This window comes from Myripristis murdjan, chromosome 1 (genome assembly GCF_902150065.1).
Source record: "Myripristis murdjan chromosome 1, fMyrMur1.1, whole genome shotgun sequence".
Taxonomy (NCBI): Eukaryota; Metazoa; Chordata; class Actinopteri; order Holocentriformes; family Holocentridae; genus Myripristis; species Myripristis murdjan.
The window spans coordinates 27,132,494-27,157,854 of NC_043980.1; the positions used below are offsets into that span (position 1 = coordinate 27,132,494).

General features: G+C 41.9%; 2 protein-coding genes, 1 long non-coding RNA gene and 3 other non-coding genes across 8 annotated transcripts; 1 reads left to right on the forward strand and 5 right to left on the reverse strand.

The window, feature by feature from the left end:
* The first annotated feature begins 1,520 nt into the window (after positions 1 to 1,520).
* On the forward strand, positions 1,521 to 19,964 carry chtf18 (CTF18, chromosome transmission fidelity factor 18 homolog (S. cerevisiae)). The gene is made up of 22 exons (XM_030061895.1): positions 1,521 to 1,761; positions 3,423 to 3,500; positions 3,593 to 3,743; positions 4,007 to 4,193; positions 4,345 to 4,437; positions 5,097 to 5,149; positions 5,310 to 5,451; positions 5,560 to 5,784; positions 6,370 to 6,467; positions 6,553 to 6,676; positions 6,796 to 6,932; positions 7,700 to 7,793; positions 8,782 to 8,880; positions 9,019 to 9,149; positions 10,595 to 10,709; positions 11,159 to 11,383; positions 11,755 to 11,904; positions 13,621 to 13,751; positions 16,084 to 16,225; positions 16,362 to 16,466; positions 17,955 to 18,024; positions 19,638 to 19,964. The coding sequence occupies exons 1-22, from the start codon at positions 1,671 to 1,673 to the stop codon at positions 19,757 to 19,759; spliced, it is 2,763 nt and encodes a 920-aa protein (XP_029917755.1). The 5' UTR covers positions 1,521 to 1,670; the 3' UTR covers positions 19,760 to 19,964.
* Positions 9,192 to 22,114, reverse strand: gng13a (guanine nucleotide binding protein (G protein), gamma 13a). 3 transcript variants are annotated; one of them, XM_030061916.1, is made up of 4 exons: positions 21,810 to 22,114; positions 20,478 to 20,585; positions 20,230 to 20,346; positions 9,192 to 9,227 (listed from the first exon to the last, which is right to left on the reverse strand). In XM_030061916.1, exons 2-3 carry the CDS (start codon positions 20,573 to 20,575, stop codon positions 20,241 to 20,243), a joined length of 204 nt encoding a protein of 67 aa, XP_029917776.1. In that variant the 5' UTR covers positions 20,576 to 20,585; positions 21,810 to 22,114; the 3' UTR covers positions 9,192 to 9,227; positions 20,230 to 20,240. The 3 variants fall into 3 exon arrangements, with proteins under 3 accessions (XP_029917776.1, XP_029917784.1, XP_029917768.1); XM_030061924.1 differs by lacking the exon at positions 9,192 to 9,227 and having other exon boundaries at positions 19,898 to 20,346; positions 21,822 to 22,109; XM_030061908.1 differs by lacking the exon at positions 9,192 to 9,227 and having other exon boundaries at positions 19,898 to 20,346; positions 21,810 to 22,103.
* Positions 22,115 to 23,109: 995 nt separating this feature from the next.
* On the reverse strand, positions 23,110 to 25,239 carry LOC115364341 (uncharacterized). The gene is made up of 5 exons (XR_003928656.1): positions 25,084 to 25,239; positions 24,244 to 24,343; positions 23,877 to 23,985; positions 23,585 to 23,661; positions 23,110 to 23,369 (listed from the first exon to the last, which is right to left on the reverse strand). It is a non-coding gene; the product is annotated as an uncharacterized LOC115364341 (long non-coding RNA).
* Positions 23,442 to 23,525, reverse strand: LOC115369245 (small nucleolar RNA SNORD60). Its single transcript, XR_003929149.1, has one exon. It is a non-coding gene; the product is annotated as a small nucleolar RNA SNORD60 (small nucleolar RNA).
* On the reverse strand, positions 23,734 to 23,817 carry LOC115369259 (small nucleolar RNA SNORD60). Its single transcript, XR_003929152.1, has one exon. It is a non-coding gene; the product is annotated as a small nucleolar RNA SNORD60 (small nucleolar RNA).
* LOC115369251 (small nucleolar RNA SNORD60) lies at positions 24,072 to 24,158 on the reverse strand. Its single transcript, XR_003929151.1, has one exon. It is a non-coding gene; the product is annotated as a small nucleolar RNA SNORD60 (small nucleolar RNA).
* Positions 25,240 to 25,361: the final 122 nt, after the last annotated feature.

The window sequence follows — 25,361 nt, forward strand, 5'->3', positions numbered from 1 at the left end:
CATCACATCATCATCATTTTAACAGCTTTTTTTCCCCCCAGTGAAACTGAAAGTTGTGATGCTAAAATAAGCATCACCACGGGAATTCTGAGTCATATGACAACTTTGTCATCTGTCAAAAAAATTGCAGTAAAAGTTCTTGGTACCATATTGTTCAGTAGGATGACAAATTATTTTTCAAAATGAACATGAACAACATGTTTTGTAATTAAACCCCGCACATAATTCCTGTTGTGTATTATTTTTGGAGAAGTGGCCCATGTTGCAGTGTTTGGAAAGTGGTGTAATTTGCACCTGCCTATGTTTCAGTGCATTTTCCTATTTAGAGCCCTACATGACTGCTCATGTCCTGTGAACGTGTCTGGGCATCCCTCTCTCCCAGTCAAATAAAGAAGAGAGAGAGAGAGGGAGAGAGAGAGAGAGAGAGAGAGAGAGAGAGAGAGAGAGAGAGAGAGAGAGAGAGAGTCTGCATTAGTGCCACTTGATGTGAAATTAACACAGTGTCACACAGGCGCACACACTGCTGGCCAGTGTTTGTCTGCTAAAGCAGCAGATGGTGGTGATGGAGACACCCTGACGTCACACACATCATCATTAATCTCACACAAATACACACACAGATAACAAAGTCAAACAAACTTAAGCTGAAAAAGGTTTTCCTGTGCAGTATCAAATTTCTAGAAGAAACAAGAATGCTTTTGGTATAAGAAAAAAAACAAAAACAAAAACCCTCAAACATATTTATCGGGGTGGCTGATGTAAGCTGAGAAGTTTTATCCAGTGCTTTTAGATTGCCTTGTTTCTCCTACACCAAACAACTGCTATCAGTGCCTCTGAGCAAGGCACAGAGCAGCTTCAGCAGGATGGTGCACACTACACTCCCTTTCCAAACTGTACCAGCATTGACAGTTTAAAGAGACAACTCCAAACTCATTTTTACAATCTTGCATATCAGTTTGAGTTGCCAACTATGATGTAAAAAGTGCTAAATAAAAACAAAGCGTTAAGGTTATGATTAGGATTACTATAACCATCCTTATTATTAGTGTAAGAGACCCAGATTGGCATGCTCTTGTGTGTTCGCTCTCTTGCCTGTTAAATCTCAAGTGACTGCCTCAAATGAAGGCATTTTGTTCTGGAAGGATCTCTGTTCTTGTGCAGTAGGGACGCAACTTTATTATCATATGTTTGTGTTAACTTTTCTAGTGAGTGACATGGTCGGCTGTCTTTACCAAATGGATGTTAAGTTAGAAGAAATTAGAAGTCTGCAATGTTATATTCCCTGAAGCTTTGTGTTATAATGAAATCCCTGGATTTTTTTTAATTATTTTTTTATGTCTGTCTCTTTATTGTGCAATAAAAAGTGAAGTGATTAGATACAACCTAACATTTACCAATACTTTGTTAAAATACCAAACTAATGTAATTAATTACTAAGGCCACCCCAGCTCTGATTGGGGCGTATCGGGATACGTGGTAAACACCAGCAGCCAATTAGGAGACAGGAAACCAGAGTTACCCGGAAGCAATACTTCACAACAAAAAAATTGCCGCGAACGGTGTTGTGTCAGAGCAGCTGCCGTCGTCGCGAAGGAAAGTTTTGTGAAAAAGTGTTGGAAGCTGTATTTAAGGTCGCATTAAAGTGAAGTGCCGTGTCTCTCCGAGCCGCCATGGATGAATACGAGGAGCTGCTCGGCATGGAGGACGACTTCGAGCAGCAGTTCGCCGACGAGCTGGAGGTGATGGCTCAGATGGACGACGGTGAGAAACCTAAACACCTAAACACACACTCTCTCTCTCTGACTCTGTTCCGCTGTGTTTGTCATTGCAGATTTTTTTCCAGACACACCGAACTGTGTTTTAAATGCTAGTGGAGATCCCAAGGTGTCCAGAAATACCAAACATGTCCTGCTGAATCACAGCGAAATGTGTATTAAATGATTCTGAAGACGTCTAGATGTTTTCTGTCTCGTGTAATGGGGCAGCCACAAAACAGTGGCATCTTGGGTTTGAATATTTCACTGGATCTTCAGAGTGATGTCGCTTCAGTCAAGGGTTGCAACCAGCACATACACAATAAGCTATTTATGTGCAGTTTTCATACAGTATGTAAAAACTGTTGTTGTTGTTGTTGTTGTTTTTTTTTTACTTTGTACAATGACTACATTTAGTATGCTCCAGTCTTTTTTCTGTTAGATTCAGAAACACAATATTTTTTTACAGCAGCTATAGACAGACATGGCTGTACTGTACATGCCAAAACCAAGAAGTTTTAATTTCACAGTTTTAGTATTTTTACAGGTAGAGAAATTTGATTTAAAAGTCCTAATGTTTTTAAGGGTCTCTAATTTTATCAGTTTTCACAAAACATGTAGGTTTTCATCATCACACGTTGAAGGTTGTTTTTTTTTTTTGTTTGTTTGTTTGTTTGTTTGTTTTGCATAAAGGAGTCAGACAGATTCAGCTAAAAATGAATACCGTAATTAACGTGTTTCAAGTCATGAGAAAATTAGTTCCACCCCCCTGCGTTTTCATGCATTAGTGAGTTTGAGTTTGGCTTTATTCAAATGAGCAAATAACCGCCTTTAATGATTTTTATGTGTGTCAACTGCTAAACACGCACACACACACACACACACACACACACACACACACACCATGGAGGGAGGGGGAAAGCAGGCCAAGTCCAAACGTTTGCTTTTGAACACCTTTAGTCTTGGCTTCTGAAATGCAGGTGCAGGCATATTTTATTCAAAGATGTGGTTTATTGCAGGAGGAGAAGGTGCTTTAACAATGTGCACGAGTCACTGTTTATAATAATGTAATAAAAAAAACTGCATGGCATGTGACTATTAGGATTCATAAGAAATATGTATAGAAAATATGTAATGGTGGAGAGTCTTTTGGATATTTAGTTGTGTTGCAGTTGTATAAGATCCACTTCAGTGCAGGAGTTTTCCTGGCAACATGAATGATCTGGAAGACACAGCTTTCAATGTGTGTCCTGTAAAGTCTGATTAATCTCAATACTATAGCAAGAAAGTGCAACAAATGATTGTTTTTCTTTTAAAATCTATATTGTCAGAGCCCAAACCATGTATAGAGCCAAAACTTTGAAAATCTGAAATTCCCGATCTGTTTTTCAAAAAGGTGTTTTCAGGTACAATCAAATGCTGGAGAGGCCTTCCACCTGACTTTGTGCTCAGCTACTATATTGAATTAAATACATAAACAAGGCTCTGTTGATGCATCAGACAGATAATTGACTCGGAATTGGCGCTATTTCTCAATACTGTTTTTTTAATAGAACATTACTCATGTAAAAAAAAAAAACAGCTTCCCCTCAGCGATCAATGAATTATTTATGATTCTGATTCTTAAAATGATGTAATTATGCATGTTTATTTGTTGGTGATCAACAGATTTTCGGAAGCGGGGTCCTCAGCGCCCACAAGAAGACATTTCAGACATAGAGCACCTGCTGGGTGACCAGCCCGTCAGTGAGTGCACCTTTACATGTCGTTTTCATTTTATTGGTATTTCTTGGTGTGAATTTATGACTGCATTTTAACTCCAACTGCATCCCATGCAGCCCCGAAGGCAAAGCGCCAGAAACAGGATGCTGGTGTGGTCAAGCGACTTTTTGACCCATCGCAGACTCAGGAGGTCACAGCCCCGTCGCAGAGTGATGACATCACACCCCCGTCTTCCCCAGAGCAGTACGAACCCTCTCGGCCCTTCAGGTAGGAGAGATGGATGGGATGATTACAAAGCGAAAAAGAAAGTGAGACAGAAAAGAGCAAAAGATGTCTGGTGGTAAATGAGAGAGGGAGAGGGGAAGTGATGAAAGTGGGGACATCCAGCGTTTTTTTTTTTCACTTCATTAAATACATTTAATACCTTTAATACCTTCTCGACTGGTCTACTACTTGATACGGCTGCTGAGAATATTTACTGCTATTGGTGGCAGCTGGTGATCTTAAAACAGACTCACGATGTTTTCCAGGTCGACCCAGGCAGTGCTGGACATCAGTGGCTTTGCTGCTATTCCAGAGTCACCCTGGCGACCTGCCCCGGCAACAGCATCACTGCAGGTGCTAAAGCGCCCCCCTTTGGAGGGAGACTACATCTCTGTGACAGACTCATCAGGAAGTCGAGTGTATCTCCGCCAAAAAGAAGACACAGGGCCAAAGGTCAAGCTCTAAGACACTTACACAGCTGTTGGACACGTTTAACAAGGAACACAGGCTAAACACTGATTTACTGCTTTTATTCATGCCTGTGGTGTCCAGTGTTGATTGTTAATTTTATTCTGTTTCCATCTAACCTTGTGTGCGCTTCCAGGTAGTGGACCCAAGAACGGTGCGTAACTCCCAAGGTGGGCTGGGGCTGCTGGCCGTACCAGTCGAAGTGCTGAGAGAACAAGAGGCGGAGAAGGTGAGTGACATCGTTCTGTGAAATACAAACCCCCGATTATTAGGCTGATCATTTTTCGTGATCAGATCTTCAGTTTTTGGTTTTTGACATTAAATTGTGCACTGTGTATTCAAAACTCTTCAGTAAGTTTTACCTGTGCATGTTTCACACTGGCCTACACAAAAGAAGCTCTATTGAAAGTGTGCTTCTGTGTCTTCTAACAGAAGTGATGCAGTGCTGATCTCTTTTTTTTTTTTTTTTGTCCACACTCTCATATTTTTTAAGAGTCCACTCTATAGTACATTCTTATTGAGGATTTCAGGATTTTCCTCAGACAAAAGACTGCATTACAGTAGTTTTAAATGGAAAGGTATTGTTCAAACTCACTAATTAAATGGAAATTAATGGAATTAAGTTTAAGTGACATGAAATGATAAACACATCTATACCAGCTACACCATTTGGTGCAAAAACAAAACAACAACTGGGTATATTAACACAGATTACTTTGTGCAGATCTCTGACAAACCAAACTTGGTATTTAGCATTACTCAGTAATTCTGTAGCATTATAGCACAGTGTCAGTGGGTGGAGGTGAATTTACTTTGAGCATGACTGTGTTTTATGTGATTCAAGAGTTTGCAAAAATAGTTCTGTTTTTCTTTTTTTAAATCACGCAGCGCCATCAGCAGGTTATGGAGGAATCTCAGCGCCTGACAGAGCTGTTGGCTAAGTAATTTCCACTTTTCTCCTGCATAACACACTCACACACACACTCACACACACACACACACACACACACACACACATACACACAGACACACACCATGACTCTAAATACACATAGTGGCTGCTTCTATAATGTCTTTTTGGGCATGTGTAACACATTGCAGCGGTGTGGATGAGGTGTTGGTTGAGCCGGACAGCCGGGAAGGGGAAGCTAACAATAACGATGAAGAGGAGGAGGGCCACAGATCTCGGCTCTGGGTGGACAGATATTCTCCTCAGCACTACACTGAACTTCTCAGTGATGATGTAAGTAATTTATTCTGGCTCTTTGCGTCTACATGTGCATGAGTAAAACACGATTGTAACGGGGAAAATCCAAATTTTTGTGTGAATGTATGATTTGTGTTGTTGTAGTTTACCAACCGCTGTCTGCTGAAGTGGCTGAAGCTGTGGGACACTGTTGTGTTTGGGAGAGAGAGGAAGTCCCGCCCACCCCAGCCTGACAGACAGGCTGCTAACCAGAACTCATCCAAACCTAATCAAGCCAATCAGAATGCAAATCGCTTCAAGAGCAAGAGTCAGCTGACTGAGGAGCTGCTGGAGGCTGAACTCGACCAGTATAAACGACCCAAATTCAAGGTATACATGCTCACTTACCTTAACAATAATAATAATAATAATAATAAAACTTTATTTATATAGCACTTTTATTAACAAAATTACAAAGTGTTTTACAGAAAGAAAATTGAAAGCAGCACTTAAAACAAAAGAAAAAAGATCATGTAACAAGGGAAAAAATTACACAAAAATATAAACTAATAAAATACAGCTGCATATCAAGCATTCATAAAATCCTTCTGATAAAATAATGTTTTGAGAAGAGACTTAAAAGACATTAAAGATGTTGCCTGTCTGATCTCAACAGGCAGACTCCCTCACAGTTTGGGTATACCACATACAAATGTATTCATTAATACATTGTCAATTAAATGAGCTTTTGCCTTTTTGAAAGAGTTTGCACAACTGTATGTATTCCAGTGTCCCAGAGACTGAGTGCATCATTAAATCACGGAAAAAAACTTTAATCAAGCATGTTGAGTCACACAATTTTTCCCTGAAATTAAGTAAGAATACCTCAGTGCTCAACAAAGTTTTTCATACTTAACCCAGCTTTGAAGTCCTGTTGTTATAATTTACATTTTTCCTTTTTTTTCTGTTTTCCAGGTGGCTTTGTTGTCAGGTCCTCCAGGTTTGGGCAAGACCACCCTGGCCCATGTCATAGCAAAGCATGCTGGGTACAATGTGGTGGAAATCAATGCCAGGTTGGAGAAACTGAATTAAGGATAAGTCACACTAATCAAATCGATGGTAATCAATTGATGGTAATGCCCCTTGCTGTCTCCACAGTGACGACCGCAGCGCCGAGGTGTTCCAGAAGCGCATCGACACGGCAACCCAGATGAAGTCGGTTTTAGCAGCCGATCAGAGGCCCAACTGCCTCATCATTGACGAAATCGACGGAGCTCCTGTGGTATGTGCCACCCACTGCTGAAGTAACACCAGAAAAATAAATGGGACTGGATTGTGGGTACAGTCCTCTAACATCTTAATCATGCAGGCGCTTATTTTTCCCTCTGTGGTGTTTTGCAGGCTGCCATCAATATTCTGTTAGCAACTCTTAACAGGAAGGACGGACAGGGTGGAGAGGCAGGCACAGAAGCCATGAAGAAAAAAAAGAAGAAGGAGTCCATCCTGCTTCGGCCAATCATATGCATCTGTAACGACCTGTAAGACCCATAATGATGTGGAAAAGGCAGATTTTTTTTTTATTGCATTGCCGTGATTTGACATGCTTGGTATATAATTAATGCGTTGGAGTGATGTGTAGTGTTACCATTTTGCAATTACAGGATGTCTGCAGATCCCTAAAAAGTCTGAAATTCATTTTCATAAATGCTAGGCTTTAATAACATTAAATATTCTTAAATTTGGATTTATGAGGTCTTAGTATCACTAAACATTTTTATCTAATTTCATTTATCCACCTATATGTTTTGGTTAAAATGTATCTTTTTTGTTAAAGTTCCTCTGCTCAGAGTCAACATTTGTGTTGTTATAAAACCCTCAGCCTGCTACTGTTGAACTTAATACTGTCTTTATGTTTAGTTGTTGGGAAAACATCTATTGTAGATGAACCCAGCTCACTTAAATGTCATACTTACCTGTAGAAAGTAATCCAAGAAAATTGTTGTACTTACCTGTCCCCATGACCTGCCCCAAATTCTGTGGAAAAGGTCACATTTATTGAAGTATTCCCTTGCCATCGTACATGAAGGAAACTTTTGCAATAACAGTTCATTGACTCATCTAGTTAATAACTGACCATATTCCTACCTAACCTCTGCATTGGTTAATTTACAGAGCATTTACCGTTTATACTTAACTGTCCAAAAAATCAGTCCTAAGGTTTGCTAAAATTTGTCTTAAGTCTTGTTAAAAGCATAAAATTGAACTAATGCCTGTAGACGCCCTGACTCTGTCTCTGTCCTGTCAGTTATGTTCCAGCCCTCAGACCTCTGAGGCAGCAGGCCTTCCTGTTGGCTTTCCCCCAGACACAGCCCTCCCGCCTGGCACAGAGACTGGCAGAGGTCAGCATACACACACACACACACACACACACACACACACACACACACACACACACACACACACACACACATAGACACACACACCACAGGGTTTCTTCTGGAAAAGTATGAAAAAGTATGGGATATGATTTTGATCATTTCCAGGACTGGAATAGTGTGGAAAAAGAGGAGACAGTATGGAATATATTCAATTTCCCAGACTATTGCCTGGATTAACAGTTTCCTAAAAAGTGTAATTCAGAAATTGCAATAATTAATAAATTAATCATACAAGCAGAGTATTTTGATTTGGTTCACATTTGGAGCAGCCAGCTGAATATTTTCCATTGTGTGGGCGAGGCAATGCGATTCAAAATCCTGTCCATATCACTGTGTGCAAATCAACGGTGGCATTTCCTGTACCATTCCACTCAAGGCCACAAGATGGGAAAGCTTTTCTGAGAAATAGCCTACCCATCCAAAATGTAAAAATGGTCAGTGAAAGCGTCTCAAACCCTAAAGAGCATGGTGCAAAGTAAGCTGTGTGTAAAATCATGAGCAAGGCAGCCGTCACTCGTCATGTGGAAGGGAAAAAACACGATGAGCTTGTGAAAGCATCATCAGCACCCAGCTCTCATCATTTTTTTTTGCTCAGCCCACCCATGCGAGGCTGAGGAGTGATGTGAGTGAGGAGTCTTAACCCGAGGGTGAATTAAAGCGCTCATCCTCAGCACTGAATGAATTGAACAGCTGGCAATAGCATAGATACAGGATGTAACAGGTAACAGTTTTATTATGTGATAAACATGTCGCTATCAGTAATGTGAGATGTGACAGTCTGAAAAAAATCAACCGAGATGTCAAGAATTTTGAAATGGAAAATGTGTAGGAGCCGTGGCACACACATACAGGCTATATAAACATGCACACACACACCAACCGTCCTGGTTTACAGGGTGAGTTTCTTTTATTTTTATTTTTTTAATGTTTATGGTTGGCTGCTGTTCAGATCTCCCGGCGGCAGGGGATGAAGGCAGACACGGGCACTCTGATGGCGCTGTGTGAGAAGACCGACAACGACATCCGGTCCTGCATCAACACTCTACAGGTGGGTGGCAACACTGTTAAAGAGAGGCCACCTGGTACTGAGCCTCGGTGTCCCGGCTGACAGGATGGGCAAACTGCAGGCAGTTCATTAGCATGTAAAAGCATGTGGTTTTGTGTGTTTGTGTGTGTGTTTGTGTAGTTCCTTCATGGTCGAGGCCAGCGGCAGGTGGATGCGAAGATGGTCCAGAGTGTGTCTGTGGGGCAGAAGGACCAGAACAAAGGCCTGTTCCACTTATGGCAAGAAATCTTCCAGTTGCCACGTATGAAGCGGTATGTCGCCCTCTGCATGTGTGCGTGTGTGTGTGTGTGTGTGTGTGTGTGTGTGTGTGCGTGTGTGTGTGTGTGTGTTTGTGCATCCCCCCAGTTCTTCTTGAAATCAGTCATTTTATGTTTTTGGATGAAACTTCACTCAACACTTTGCTAGGCAGTTTGCCAATATGCACAGCGTGTGCAGAAAAACTAGTGCCAAAAGTTGGGGAAGGAAAAAAAAAAAAGAAAAAGTTACAAATATTTTCTTGTTTTGACTGCAATGCAGTAAAATCGAGATTATTTACAAGATGTTCTATCCCCCATTTTCTAAAAAGGAATTAGGGAAATGGGGGGCAACATTGCAGAGAATTTTTCGTATCAGTGGCTCTTGCATCTTATAGGGAGTTGTTGATTCACTGTTGGTGCATAAATGTTAATTTGTTTGTGTCTGGACTGGATTTTTAATATCATCCACTGGTAGAGATCACACAGTATGCTTGTCTCACACCACTATTCAATGCACAGCATGTTCAAGTTCGAGGTAATGTTTATTTTTAGCCCTTAATCACTCTGCTTACATTCCCTAAGGGAGCAGTGATTTGCTACCAAACACAAAACCATGTAACAGAATAATGTTCAGAGACAGCAAAGTATGACTGTGCAGAATCATGTTTCATTTTGAGCCACATCTATTTCTAGCAATGGTAATGGCTTGCTAGAATGTAAACAGTTTAAAATGGTGTCATTACAAAGAGTAAATAGTGTCATTTTGATGGATAAATTGTGATGGAAAAACCATAGCATTTACAATTATTACGGCACAGTAAAATATAGCTCATATCAATACTCATTTTGCTCTCTCAGGTATGTTTTGTCACAACTTTGTACTCATAACCACAAAATACGCACATTTTGATGCTGTTTTATCGCTGTATGCTGGACAAAAAAAGGTGAAGTTTTTAACATTTACATATTTGGTGTTTCTCTGTCTCTTTTCCATTCCACCTGCCAGTGTGCTTTTTTTTTGGTTAATGACTGTAATGTTTGTAATTTTCTTATTGGGTCGGCGCCTCTTGCACACCTGTCTGGCCAGGAAAGGGGTCTCCTCTCTCTGTAGTCCTTCTCAATATGTCTTCCATTTTTTCCCTGTTACAGCTGAGTTTTTGGGGAGTTTTTTTTCGTGCCTGCTAAAAGGATTAAGTCAGGGGGGGTCATCCTGTTTTTTGTAAACATGTGGGCATGCAAAGCCCTTTGAGACTGTAAACAGTGTCATTGGGCTTTAAATAAACTTGAACTTGAACCCGAGTTATAAAGCAACTTGTCCTAGAGGTAAAAATGAGGAAAGGACGATTGATGTTCATGTGGCTGGTCATACCTCCAAATCTGACTGCCAGGGTGGCATATGCTCTCTTTGTTCTGTCCTCTAGTTGCTGACTGATTATATGTTGCCACATGTGGTGTTTTAGGAAGCGTGTGGGTGAGGGGTTTGAAGAAGGAGCTGGGGCAGGAGGTGGAGCTCAGAGGTTTCAGAACATCCTACACCTGGCTTCATCCAGCGGAGATTACGAAAAAGTTGCACAGGTAACGCCCACACAAGAAGCCATGTCATGTCTTAAGGCTTTTAAAGAAGTGTGACGTGTGATCTCGGTAAATGATTGCACAGCAGTTTGCCATTTGCACTATGTGAGCAGCAAAAGTTTAAAATTTAATATTAACAGAACATGTTACAAAGATTTGCTTGTTCTGACTACAGTACAGTAAAATTGTGATTATTCATAAAACTTTCTCTCCCCCATTAATTAAATGAATTAAGGAAATGGGGACAAAATTGCTAAATATGTTCCTATCATAGAAATAAAAGTGGGTAGAATGGTACACAGCAATTTGAGTATTCCCGGGTGAATCCTCTTGCCAAGGCAACGGCTGACACATTCACTGATGTTTGTTTATGTTGGTAAAGGCCTGATGCACGGCAAGTGGAAAACATTTCCTGTTTGTTTTTGAACATTTCTTTCCCTCTGTGTCCTCAGGGTCTGTATGATAACTTTCTGTCCATGCGGGTGAGGGACCCCAACCTGCACAGTGTGTGTGAGGCGCTGGACTGGCTGTCGTTCTCAGACAAGTTGAACCAAGTCATGCTGCACGGGCAGAACTTTTCCCTGCTGCGATACTCCCCCTTCCTGTCCGTCACATTCCACTTCCTTTTCGCTCACACACACGTCCCCCGCATCAACTACCCCCACAGCCAGCATGAGGTACATCAAACTCTTGAGATGCTTTGAGCACTTCACCTGACAGCTTCAGGTAGCAATTCTTTTCTGAGGTTAAAGATAAGTCCCAGGCAGGAGAGCAGATTTGGAGTCTAGAGTTGTCTTTTTTTTTTTTTTTTTTTTGGTGAATTAAAAAAAATCCTCATTAATTTTCTCTCTATTGATAACAGAGTTAGGTACCTTGAACAGTATCCAAGAGTGAAAGTTTAAGATCTGTGCTCAGAAGGAAAACACAATTATGCTCAGAAAGAAGAAAAAATACAGATACACATAACATCAGGAATTTTAAAGTGTTTGAAAACAAAATCTGAGATTGACCAGGCCATAAATGTATGTTCTCGCCCTTTCCTCCTCAGGCCTCTTCACGTCTTCACAGCAGCAAGAACGCTTTGTCCACCATGTTGGCTGACATCCCAGCATGCGTCAGAAGTCGGCTCAGTGAGCTCAGCCTGACCGTTGATATTCTCACGCTGCTCCTCGACATCATCTGTCCCAAACTGCGACCCGTAGGTAGAAGTATATGTGTGCACATACATGTAGGGTGTCTCTGAGTGCAGGTGATAAAGGTGTTCAACGTGTTGTGGGCCTCGTTCTTTTCATCTTTCTGTGGACACCAGAGAAGCTGCATCAGTCTGTATGATTCTGTTGCTATAATGAAATCACACAATTCAATTCAATTAATTCAATTCAATTAGCCTTTATTGTCTCCAAGAAGAAATTTGTCTTGGGCACCAAGAGACAGCGTTATACATAAATACAAAAACATACATACCACATACATACATTCACAAATGATCTTTTCGATTGTGCCTCATTAAGTTTTTCATTCTGTCACTTGTTGGCATTGGAAATAAGTCCAGTCTGCGGATTGTTTGCCTTGCAGTGCAACATTCACTCTTTCTTATTTTATTATCTTGTCCTGTTGTTGTTGTTGCACTTACACACAGCTTTGTATATGGGTGCAAAGGTAGAATCTTCCACATTTACACACATAAATAACCATCTTAATGGAGCTCCAGGGAGATTAGAACAAAATGTTTGCGTTAACTTTAAAACCTTTGCAATTGCTGCCTCCAAGGAAGTGCGCTGAGACCTGTTGAAGTAAAGAAAAGGTTAACATCTTGTCCAATGTCAAGCCTCACTTTGCCAAGTTTTATGCCAATTGAATAACGTATTTGTTTTGATAAACTAGGCCTACATGCTTTTTCCTTTGTCATATTTGTGAAACAAGAGCATCCTTACAAAAATGGCTCAGAGCTGAAGAGGTATGGTAAAAAAAAGGATCTAAATGTCTCTTTCAATCTGTCTCGGTACTATGAGCATGTCGAGTTTCCATATAGTTACATCACATTTCTCTGTTGAGTAAAACGAGAAGGAAAATATGTCACCCCTGTAGGGATGGCACTAAAGGCACAAGAATTGCAGTGGCAGCAAAGAGGATGGCCCCTCTCCTGTGTGCAGCCATCTGAAATGTGCACACAGCTGTATTTACAGGCCTATTCTAATCTTTAATCATTATAATCAGTAGACAGGCCAAGTCCAGAAGTAGCCCCCCATGCCACCAGGCGCCTTTTTGAAGTCGGAAAAAACCTAGTCTTAGGAGAGAAACCATAAAAAGCCTCATCATGAATATAGGTGCTTTCTGACCAGAGGAACTTTTTCATAGTTCTAAGAACTGTCGAAGGAACTACCCGTTTTATTTTATTTTATTTTTTGTGTACGCACTGCAGGAAGTGGGAATGATTGTACTTCTTACAACTAGGTTTTGAGGGATTTTTTTAGCTCCTGCTTCAGGGTAGGTACTTTCCAAGTAGAAGAGGAACCTTGAATGATGAAAGTGTACAGTGATTGATTTGGGTATAAGTGTAAATGGATCCGCAGTGACGTCCAGGCTTGAAACCTGCGACACACAACAAACACAGCTCTAGAACTGTCCGTTTGGAGAGTGCCTTATGTCGCTTAAACGAGTAAAAAGTAGTCGTTTTTTGTTTTTTTTTAAATCATGTAGTTTACTGCAGGTGTGGTCATATGTGCATTGGGTGTTTTTCTGTTGGTGAATGGTTCTTGTTCACAATGAGCAAGAAAATGAAGTGACAACATTATAATCCTGCAGTTTTTTAACTTTATTGAGATGTAGAAGCTTTTCAGATGTCTTACAAAATGGCATGATCTCAAGCCTACAAATGAAGTTTCCCCACGTTATTCCTCTGTTCTCCTGCCAGGTGAACCCTCAGCTCTTCAGCAGCAGGGAGAAGCAGCAGATGCGTGAGCTGATCGACACCATGCTCGCCTACAACCTCTCGTACAGGCAGGACCGCACGCCCGAGGGACAGTACACATACGTATTGGAGCCGTAAGTACACACACATACACACTCTGTCTAAACACACAGTGCGTAAACACCAATGGTATGTGTAATTATCGCCAGTCATGTTGTATGACACATCGTCCTGTGTTCAGTGATGTAATGACCCACAAACCCATGCACCTGTAGATCTTATGGATGACAGGTATGGTTACATTTTCATTGGATGAGGTAGAGATGTTTCGTTGTATGAATCATCCTGCTGTATCTTAAGATAATGTTTCTGATCAAATTCCCGACGAAAATATTGAAGTGAGAGTATAGAAGCGTTCTTCTTTTATTGGAATCACTTGTTTGTTTGTTTTTATGTACCTATCACCCACCACCTAGGTGTGCAGGGGCTTCACCCCCACCCACGTAGTGTACATGGACACATTGAGAACAGATGTGTTTTTTTCCTGGGGTGTTGAAGGTCACTGTTCTTGTCCACACTGTGGGATTCTATGGGGGCTTAGAGAATAATCCCCTTAACACCTGGTGTGGATGTGTGCGTGTGGACTGATGGATGCCTGTGTTGGGGCAGAGAGCAAACTGAAGCCCTCCTCCACAATGGGGTATAGATGGATGGATAAAGGATAGATTGATTAGAGGAGGGAAAGGAACAGGAACCTCCATGTGTAGTAAAAGTAGGAGTGAATCAGAAATAGAAGACCTTTTTGTGTGGTTTCTGAGGACAGAGGAGGATCTGATTATGGTAGAATGGGATAGCTAGCCTTGCCTAGCCGTAGCTAAGCCATGCCGGCCCGGGCCGAGGAGCAGGACGCCTCGGACGGAGGCTCCTTCCTGCAGGCTCGCTGTGACCAGGTGCTTTTCACCAACGACTGGTGCCTGCCTCTAGTGGTGGCTCTGCTGCTGCTGTTTCTGGTCTACACCTTCCTGTACCTGCCGTCCCGAGCACACCACAACACCACTTTCTGACACTGTATGGATACAGACTCACAGACGCTGTGGTGGATATAAAGGTTCAACAGATCCAGCAGACAGTTGCTACAGTGGATACACCCACTCCAAACAGGACTCTTTGATTGGACTGTTCCTTTTTTGGCCACCAATTTGATTGGTCATGTTCTGCATGCCTTCCTGCCACCAGAAAGAGAGAGAGAGAGGCAGTGATAGAGCAGGAGAGCATTACAAATCAGAATTTGCATTTGGATCAGGAGAATGTGCAGTGTGACAGCACACCGCTGTGTGATATCTTCTTGGACTTTGCCCCCATATCTGTTGTGTAACATTCTTGATGCTTTATTTGAATATAGCCCCTCCTGTATTTTACAGTATGCTATAATTTAGCGCTCTGGCCTGTTATTGCAAAATGGGTGTAAGGAATATAGTTCACATGTAATCAAAGACTGACACAGTCTTTGGCCCATAAAGAGGACCTTTTTCATCGTGACAAAACAAATTGATGCATGGCTTAAAATAGCAGACCAAACAGATGTTTCAGCTCTCATCAGTGATTAGTTGTAAATGACACTGCACAACCAGGACAAAAGGAGGAAAAACGTCTGAGTGTGACAAACCCTCTGAACTCTATTAACATTTAACCTAACACTAAGACAAAACTAATGCAAAAGTTGTATTGTACATTACTGAAACCTAAATAACTGTTTTTTTTTTTTTTGTTAAATATACCTACTCTATAATATAAAACATGATGCAGATGCCACAGATCAGAGCGCTGTCTGTACATTTAACTGTAATAATGAATTGCATAAATGTGTGTGCCAGAAGTTAAAGTACCCAATATTAGCTCCAGATTGTATTAGCCATGACTTTATAGAGGTGGGAACTGAGCTGAGACCTGCCTGCGACACTGCTGGTAGTCCATAATGATAAATCATAATAAATACCTCACAATCGCATTGAAATTCTTATCTGTATGATTTGTGGCTGTCGGGCATGGAGAGGACAAGTATGTTTTCTCCAATACATTCTGTGTGTTTGTGTGTGTGTGTGTGTGTGTGTGTGTGTGTGTGTGTGTGTGTGTGTGTGTGTGTGTGTGTTGAAGAGATGGGGATCAGCTGTAAGAGGATTATGGTATTAAAAGAGTGACAGATTTGGGGTTTTATTCTGGAAAATGAAAACCATGGCAACGGCAAAGGAAGCTATTTGTTATTTTCTCCATGTTTGTCACCTAACAGGGCACTGCTGTCAGCTGCAAGCTGTGAGTGTGTTGCATGTGTGTGTGTGTGCCTGCGTGTAAACTACAGCTCTCTGGACTAATATGTTATCTCCCTGTGCAAAATGTTTGTGAAGAGCAGTTTTATTATTGACAACTTTGTTTGTGTGTGTGCGTGTGTGCGCGTATGTGTGCGCGAAGGCGTGTAGAGGAGGTGGTTAGGTTCCCGGGCCTGCCCCCCCGCCGCCAGCTGACATACCAAGCCAAGCAAACCATCAGCAGAGAGATGGAGCAGGAGAAAATGAGGAGAGCCGAGCAATTGATGCTGCTGCGAAACCCTGCCGTGAGACATGCACACACACACACACACACACACACACAAACACAGAAGCTTTGCCTGAGAAGTTGTGCGTTTGACCCAAGCTATAGAGCATCCAGTGTGTTGTTACGGTCTGCATGTAATAATCTGTGTGATGCAGAAGGAGGAACCAAAGCAGAGTGCTCAACCCAAACCAGCTGGGAACCATCTAAACCATCAGCAGAGGCTGGAGAACATCGTCAGGCAGACCACCGTGGAGACCAGGGTGAGACACGCACACACACACACACACACACACACACACACACACACGTGCCTGTGCATGTGCACACCTACAGTACCTGTGACCAATCATGACCTTACCTTAGTCGCCTGTTCTGGACAATACCAGTAGGTGGAGCCAGAGAGGGGCAGCCAGGCCAAGCCTAACCCCATCGCTCATTAGGGCGACTACCATAGAAACAGAATCAAGTAGAACTGACATTGTCTTGTGGATTCTACATCTGCTAATGGGCCAACTGGCAGCCATCTTTGAGGGAAGAATTTAGTAAATGTATTAACAGATCCGTCATGACATAACAAACACAATTCAGATTATTTGTAATGGAAGATATCTATACATGCAATTTGAACAATGATATGTAAACCATTTGATTTTGGCCCCAAGATGTCACTAACTGACAGACTGCTGACGTCTAGCTCAGGTTCATGTGATCCTGTAACCTAACCCAAACTGCAGCAGACAGACACCAGTCTCCACCACACTAATTCAATAAGGTAACATAAAGGGTAAAGCCAGCAAATTAAATTAGTTATGATGTCAATTACATTAGCTATGTTTTAACATTAAATAATGTTATGGCAAAGCCACCCGTCCCAGCTTCCTAAAATCTGTTAATTTTTATTTGAATAAAAATACAAGAGTCACAGCATGGTTTTAAGAATCAGTATGTTTAATTTTGTAGAGTACACTGACAACACAGCATGTTTACTGTTCTGTGCATCTTACTAGCTCAGCTTAAATCTTCAGCTAAACTGCCTGACCTGGTCTAACTCTTCTGGCAACACAGTGACATCACTGAATGTTTACAGCTGTTATCTGGGCATGAGGAATCACCCAGAAATACCAAATACAGCGACTCAACATGAACCAAAGGCCGATGCACCTTCTACTAAATTATATTTCTGTGGTGATGACATACATTGAACAGCAGGGCCTCGCTGCATGGATGTTGACAGAGCGAGGTGTTGCAGTGCTATAGTCAGTACGGTTGAAATAACTTTACTCTCTGCAGGGAAATTCATTTGTGCAATCATAAAAGCATGTCACAACAATCACAACATACAAGTTCACAAAATGTAGATAAACCAAAATTTAGATAAAAAAAAAAGTCAGATGTGTGTCCTTGGCCTTCAAGTTCTCAGTCCTAGTTCAGTAATAGACTGATGGAGAGAGAGGGAAATAGACTCTAGAGGGGAGAAATGAGGATAATGAGAAGCCAGTGGGCTACGGTCCCTAATGGTGAAACTGAGAAATTAGGCTAATGAGAGGTGATGGTGTGTGTGTGTGTGTGTGAGAGAGAGAGAGAGAGAGTGAAAGAGTGTGAGCGCGCACTTGCATTCATGTGTTCATTGATTCATATCGACCTTGTTAGAGAGGACACCAAGGGATCCTGATTAACGTCAGCCTCATTGAATGATTTATATACTCATCATTCTATTTTGTGTGTGCATGTGTGCGTGTGTGTTACAGCCAGAGGTGGATTTCTTTGGTCGTGCTGTTGCCCCCAAACCCCAGAGACCGCAGCCAACCTCAGACTCAGGTACTATATTGGCTGCTTGCTAAGTGGCATTAGTGTAGCACAGCCTCATTCAGGCAGACCCTTTGGGAGCAACGGCTGTTTCGAAAAAACCAAATGCCCGGGGCAACCAAGGCCCAAATGCACTGGAGCTGATAACTGATGGGTGTTACGTAACACTGCTAATTTGGGGCTTCAGTGCCACACTGCAGGCAGCAGATTTAAAGTGTCAACAGCACTGGTTCTTGCCTTTTACCATGTTTTTCTTAGTGAGCCATTAAAGTGTTACGTATACATTTTTTTTTTCTTTTTTTGAAGTCATAAAACATCATAGAAAATCTTGGAGTGGCTCCAAAATAATCCTGAAAAATTGAACCAAATTTTGAGGGCAGATGCATCAGCTGGTTTGACTCATCAGTAGTGCGTTGTGCCATTTGAGTCAAGCTGTGTCTGATGCAACCAGGGTACCTCTGGTGCCAGATGTATTGTGCATGGAGTGTTGCACATTTCTCTATAGTCCATACTCTGTAATCTAATTTGCGTCTGAAGCGTTTGAATCTTGGGATTGTTGTAAAATTTGATTTAGTGTAATATGGACTGGCTTGAAGATAAGGTGGATAAAAGAACAATGTCTGAAGTGTGTCTTACAGAGCTAGACCTTTTGTGAAAGGGTAACGTAAAGGGAAATTCCAGCCTGAATCACATTAACACTGTATGAAACCTTGGGCCGGAAATTGACATTGCATTCCCGGTTCCATTTTGTTTGATGTTGCATTTTTGTTACTTCATGACTAACAAAAAGTGAATCCACTGACGTCACTGGGAGCTATTATCAGCATAGCTAGAGAATATCTGCGCAATGGCATTTAGCAGGGGGAAAAATTCAGCAGCATAAAGCAGACACATTAACTGTCAACCCGTAATAAAACAGCAAGGTCTTTGTAGGCTCATTGATTTCTCCCCACGTGTTAAACAAACATACAGGGAGAGATCCAGCACTGAAGAGGTAGAGCTAACATCTTTCTCCCACTGTCCTCCACTGTAACTGCAGCTGCTCGCTGTGTGCATCATTATTGGCAAGTTTACCAGTGGGAAGATCAGAATTATACCCTAAAACAACAAAATGGCACCAGAGGGGCAATGCCAAATCACCAGGCTGTATTTATAAACTAGCTGTGTGTTTTAGGCTGGAATTTCAGGGTGGAATTTTCCCTTTCTCTTTTCTGAGTCATATAAAAACCTTTTGGTACCACTTTACAATAAGACTACTCTCATAAAGGGTTTATTAATGGTTGATAATTAGGTTATTAATTAGGTTGTTAACACTTAAATAAAAATATAAATCATTAATAAACATTTACAAAAATGTTTTAACATTTGTCATACAGTGGTGCTGGCTCACTATTTGGCAAGATCGAGTAAAGTAAGATATGCAACTAGCAAGATCTGAGATTTAACAAAATAGATGCAGTACAGCAGGAAGTTGATCAATCCAAAAAGTGAGCCTGCATCGAAAATTCATGAAAAAATTGTTTATTAATGATTTATAAAGTGTTTATAATCTAATTAAGAACCTAATCATAAACCCTTTTTGTAAGGGTAGTCTTGTGGTACCAACCTTGTTTCCTTGTCTGCAGGTGAGAAGAGTACGGAGCTGGCCATGGGAAAGGCAGTCGGCAACAGTGATGTGTGGTTCCGGTTCAACGAGGGCATGTCCAATGCTGTCAGGCGAAATGTCTACATCAGAGAACTGCTTTAACCCCCAAACACACACACACACACACACACACACACACACCAAAAACTCATTCTCAAATCGATTGTGTTCCTTCTGTGTATGTTTGACTGGTCAGGTGTGTTTTATGTAATCATCACAGTCCATCCATAATCCATCTCATAAATTCAAAACAGTCTTTATTTTGATTGACAGTGTAAAGAGCCAATAAAAACGTTTTGTTTGATAACATTTCTCAGTAGTCCGTCAAAACAAAACCTCTAAAAAGCTACTCTGTGCTGCACACTCACACACACGGCCAAGTCATCTTCCACTCGTCAGCATAAATTAAAACCATTCACGGGTCTCCAAATAAATAGACATTATAATAGCAATGTGTGTGTGTGTGTGAGAGAGAGAGAGTGAGTTAGTGCATTATGATTATGTGTGTGTGTTTGTGTGTGGGTGCATGGTCCTTTAGTTTATGTGCATCCGTGGTTTGCGTGTTTGCACACGTGTGTGACCATTAGAGGATCACACACTTGCCCTTCTCCACCCAGGGGTTGGCTCTCATCAGCTCAGGATTCAGGAATGGATCTTCACACACACAGCCCTCGATCCACTTCACCAGCCTGCAACACACACACACACACACACACACACACACACACACACACGACAACGACAAAAACACACGGTGAGCACAGGAACGACTTTTAAGCCCATCGGAGTCTGTGTGTGTTTGTGCTCCGGATGCACTCACTCAGTTACAGTGATGGAGGATTTCTCTCTGTTGATTGCCAGCTGGTACTGAAGGCTCTCCACTTCTCTCCTCATCTGTGGGACATCCAACTCGTCCATGATGCTAATGCTGTTAAGACACATAGAAACACACACAAAAAGAGTGACAAGTCGCTCAACTCTGCCCTCTGTATAGCTGGCAAGCAGGGCTGAACAACCAATAGAAGTATCAGAATTGCAATGTAGCCAAGTACAATATCAAAATCACAGAAGCTGACATTTTTGACAAAATACCACAATACTGACAAAATATTGTGGCACTACAGATGCCCTGCCTACAAAATATTTAGATGTGAAAAACAAATTAAAACATGTTTGTTTGGTACATGTCCCATCAAAACCTATATTATCATTTTAATATATACATACTTTGAGTAAAATTAAAGTTATAATGGAAAAAAAATGCCATTTTCCACTTTAATTGTGAATCACATGGCATGTTAATAGCTATAAAAATGATTTTTACAACAATCTTCAGCCCCTGGCAAAAGACTTAAACACATCAAGGTAAAAACGTGGTAGAAAAACAACACTGCAAACATTTTGTTATAACTAAATGAGGACACATTGTAGTGAACTTTAACTGCTTCAATGTTAGAAAAGTATTCCATGTAATTGCAAGTCCTCTTTTAATTGTTACAGCTGATAAAAATAACTGAATAAACTAAGAAGGCCGTAGCTTTAGTAGTAGAAGACCTTATATTCTTTGTGCTTATGCTTATTGGGAAGTAGTTTATTTTGAGACCAACCTCTTGTGCCCCACCCTGGCCTGCCACAGGGCACATTAAAGCAGAGAGCCAGCCACAGTTCAATTAAATGACCCTATTGGAAAAACTGTCTCTCATCCTCATCTTTTTAATGGATCTAAGTAGGTCGACCACCCGCTGCCTATTTCAGGTAGCCGCATCTGCCGTCATCCGTGCGTCGTGCAGTCTGCACGCAGCCAGCTGTTCCATGTAAAGCCATATAGGTCTCCACTTCATCATTTAATTATATGAGCTCCAGTGTTAGCGTATGGTGCCTCCATCCCCCCATACAGCAGCCCGGAATATTTCAGGCTCCGGCTCATTGCCTTGTCAAAACACTGTAGATTCACCAGGCCTGTCGCTTTCACTTTTCAATAATAAACACCACTTTGGCTATCTTTTTTTAAAAATCAGACATATTAAGTACAATAATGCAGCGGTGATAATCGTAACCAGCTGAATCTGAAACAATACAGATGCAGCTGTAGCGCCGTTATTGCACCATCAGAGCTCATAGCTAATGCACACACACACACATCAGCCCTTACCGGCAGGCCTACCGGAGAGGAGCGCCGGTCGATTTAGAGGGCGACCGACTGGCGGAGGATGGAGGATGAAGGCTCCGGTAGCGGGTTGGCGCTCAGGCGGGAGTCGGGTGTGTTTTCCCGGCTGGATATTGAGTCCGGCTTCAGTGCAGGCAGTGCGGCAGGCAGTGCAGGCGATGCGGTGCTGTCCCGTCCTGTCCGTGGCGCAGGGCACTCCCTTGCGCTCGTCTCTTGTAGCGACTGGATGCGGGATGCGCAGGGCGGAGACAGGAGCCCCGCCGCCTGGTTTGATAGGCAAAAGAGGGCTGGAGCTCAGGACGCACCTGTATGGAAATCCTGCCGGACACGCACTGAGTCACAGGCAGGAAGCACGCAAATGAGAGCGTGTCCCAGAAGGAAAATGACTGGGAGTTTATTTGCTATTCAGATGACCAGGGGTGCTCTCTTTCTCTCCGTTTTGACATGAAGAAGACGTCCTGGACCAGTGATAATCAAAATACTGTCCACAGTCCAGCAAATGAGAATCGTTTAAATTTCACTCATTTTCATCAGACAGCGTATTTGTCTACTTTTTGCTATAGTTAGATAAAAATGTCAAATGTGCGTTTCTTGGTCACAATCACCAAGAGGAGGTTGTGATGCTCAAGGTGATCAGGTTCCTTAACTTAATCGAACCCATCTTGTAAAACCTCCCTGCAATCTCCCACTGAGTGATCTGATTTGCTACAGAGCTGGACTGTTCAAAATGGGGACAATGAAGCCTCTCATCCAAAGTTCAAATTACATCGTTCTCTCATGGTCAATTTTAATTTAAATCATATTATACTAAGGTTCATTTTGTGGCAGACATACGCAGGGACCTAGGGAAAGGGCTACAACCCAAACTAAGCCACAGGCCTCCCTTTGTAGACCCAGTAAAGAGACTGACACTATTTGATCTAAGTGCAGATCCCTGGGCAGAATGCAAAAATATTCTTAAAGGCAAGTCAAATTTTCATCCAAAAATGAAAATTTTAATCATCAACCCACTTTGTCCCCAGTTTTTAAATTGTTCCAGAGGGAAAATTAATGGCACTGGGGTAAAAACTGACATTTCATTTGTGGGTGAGTAGTTCCTTTAAACTTAACCAGCATTTTGGCCAATTGGAGTTGTCCGTTCCCACCCTGAACTGAACAAAATACAGCCCTTCTGTCAAGGCAGCAAAAACCAGCTAAATTATTCTGCATTAGCTGTTAAACTTCACACTGATGATGCATTCACTGTCAACATGGTCTTCAACAGTAACTCAAATCACAGTCACAGTTCAGATTACTGAGTTTATTGAACAAATACAAATGAATGGATTTGCAGTTTAAAAGCACCTTAACTATAGGTACGACAATTCCATAAGTCTATATTGCTTTATGTGATTCCTCATTAGGTTTTGAGGACTGACAGTCCCTCCAAGACACATCAGCTGTATCCCCTCAAGCGGCCTCAGTCTCATTTCTTTCATTTCCTGAAACACTGCTTCATGGCAAGGATGACAATCCAGGTTCAGCCTTCATTTTGCATGGGGAGACCTGAGGGAGACAAGTGTGGATTAGTCCAGACCAGCCTATCTGAAAGAAAAGCAAAATGATTCATAGTTCTTAAAGCCTCAGATCGGATTTAGAATCAGGAGCTGAGTTCAGCTCTCATACGAGGTGTCAGAAAAGTTAAGTTTGTCATCACCAGCTTTGACAATTTTTTTTTTTTTTTTTTTTTTTTTTAAAAACACATTTACATAGTGACTTACCATTAGACAGACCTGGAGCCCGGGCGTCAGCAGGACAATCAACAGCACTTTCATCTTTGCTGAGCCATTAAATTAACCTAAAAAAGGGGATTAAGAGCTCAGTTATAAACTTACAAAATAGATTGGCCTTATGAGAAAAAAAAATCTAGGAGCCTCAGAAAAAATTCTGAATCACAAGCTGAAGTTCAGCTCTCATAGAAGGTGTCAGAAAATATGATTTGTCATCACTGGCTAAAACATTTTCACATGTCAACATATGGACTTCCCACTCCTCCAGCAGAGCTTCACTCACTTCAGCACCATCTGAAATCAGGACTGGATCTTTGTCTAGACGGATTCCACATCTTCAGTCTGCTAAACACGCCTCCAATCCAGAGAGTCCTCATTCTCAGTCGCACCCACTGTGAAGGAAACACGGGGGATTAAAAGTGAGAAATAACTTCTCCTGAGTTCAGAACTGCTGACATGCCTCAAATGCTGTGAACAGGAGCCTCAGATGTGAGTATGAATCAGGAGCTGGAGTTCAGCTCTCATATGAGGTGTCAGAAAGTAAAGGAGTTTATCGTCACCGGCTTTGAAAAGCACACAGCTTTAAGCATGTCCATCAGACTATGATCAGGATACTGAGTCATGGTTGCACTTAGTCAGTGAAAGCCTACCTTCTAGGCAAACTGTCAATAATTTGCTCCGCTCCTTCTTGGACATCATGGACACAATCACCATGCAGGCGCTGACTACATCCTGCCTCAAAGTGAGTTCCTGAGGAGGAAAAAGAAAAACAAGAGGTTCATGAGCACGGCACATGACACCGTTCCCAGAGTAAACTTACTTAAGCCTTCAATGACTGAACTCAGATCTGACAAATAGTCCCTCCTGCTTTTATAATGCATTAAAGTATTCAGCTGCAGCACTTAATAAAAAACAGTCTCTGCACAGGGAAGCATCCAATAAATGCAATATTAACATCGCCTGGCAACACTGGATGAAGAAAGCCTTGACATGCACTTTAAACCTGATCATGAGATAAATACTATGGCCAGTCTAAAATCAAATGCATGATTTTGAAGGCCCTCAGCTGCAGGGGCAGGACACCAACTGGCCAGCCTATGCAGAGTGGAACACCTTTCAACATTATAGCAATACAAAATACATAAAACAGAATAAAGGCGTTATATGATCACTATTTAGCCCCAGACACTATTAGTCTGAGAGTATCCTCGTAATATTATTAGGGACTTGAAGTCGCTTTCTGTTGCTCCTGTAGACAAGGCCTTAAATATAATTCAAGAATAAACCTGTGGTCAGTCGTACCAACAATTATTTTAATCCACACGGTTCGACTTCACATATGGCATGAACTGAAACTTCTATTTATTATTAATCGCCTTAGTAGTTGTATCCCGGCTGCTGTGACCGTCCTAGGCCTTGCATTCAGTTTCACCCACGTGTTGCTGCTGGGACCTGCGGTTCATTTTCAACATGTTAACAACAAAACTCACCTCTAGCGCCTTTGGGGGTCAACGCTTAACCCACTTTGTTAAGGAGAGAGGCGAATTTGGAGGACATTGAGCTTCCATGGGATCAAACAGCTTCCAAAACGTCCCTCCTGCCATGTGTTTCCGTGCATGTCGCCGGGAGAAAGGACCAAACCACCGAGAGGCGCAGCATTTGTACGTCCGCCCTGCCGTGGCGCCTTCACGGTCCTCCGCCAGCCAATGGCTTTCATCTGTAGTCCTGAATGGCGACGTCTCCCGAAGGAAAAGTGCAGTTCCTTTAC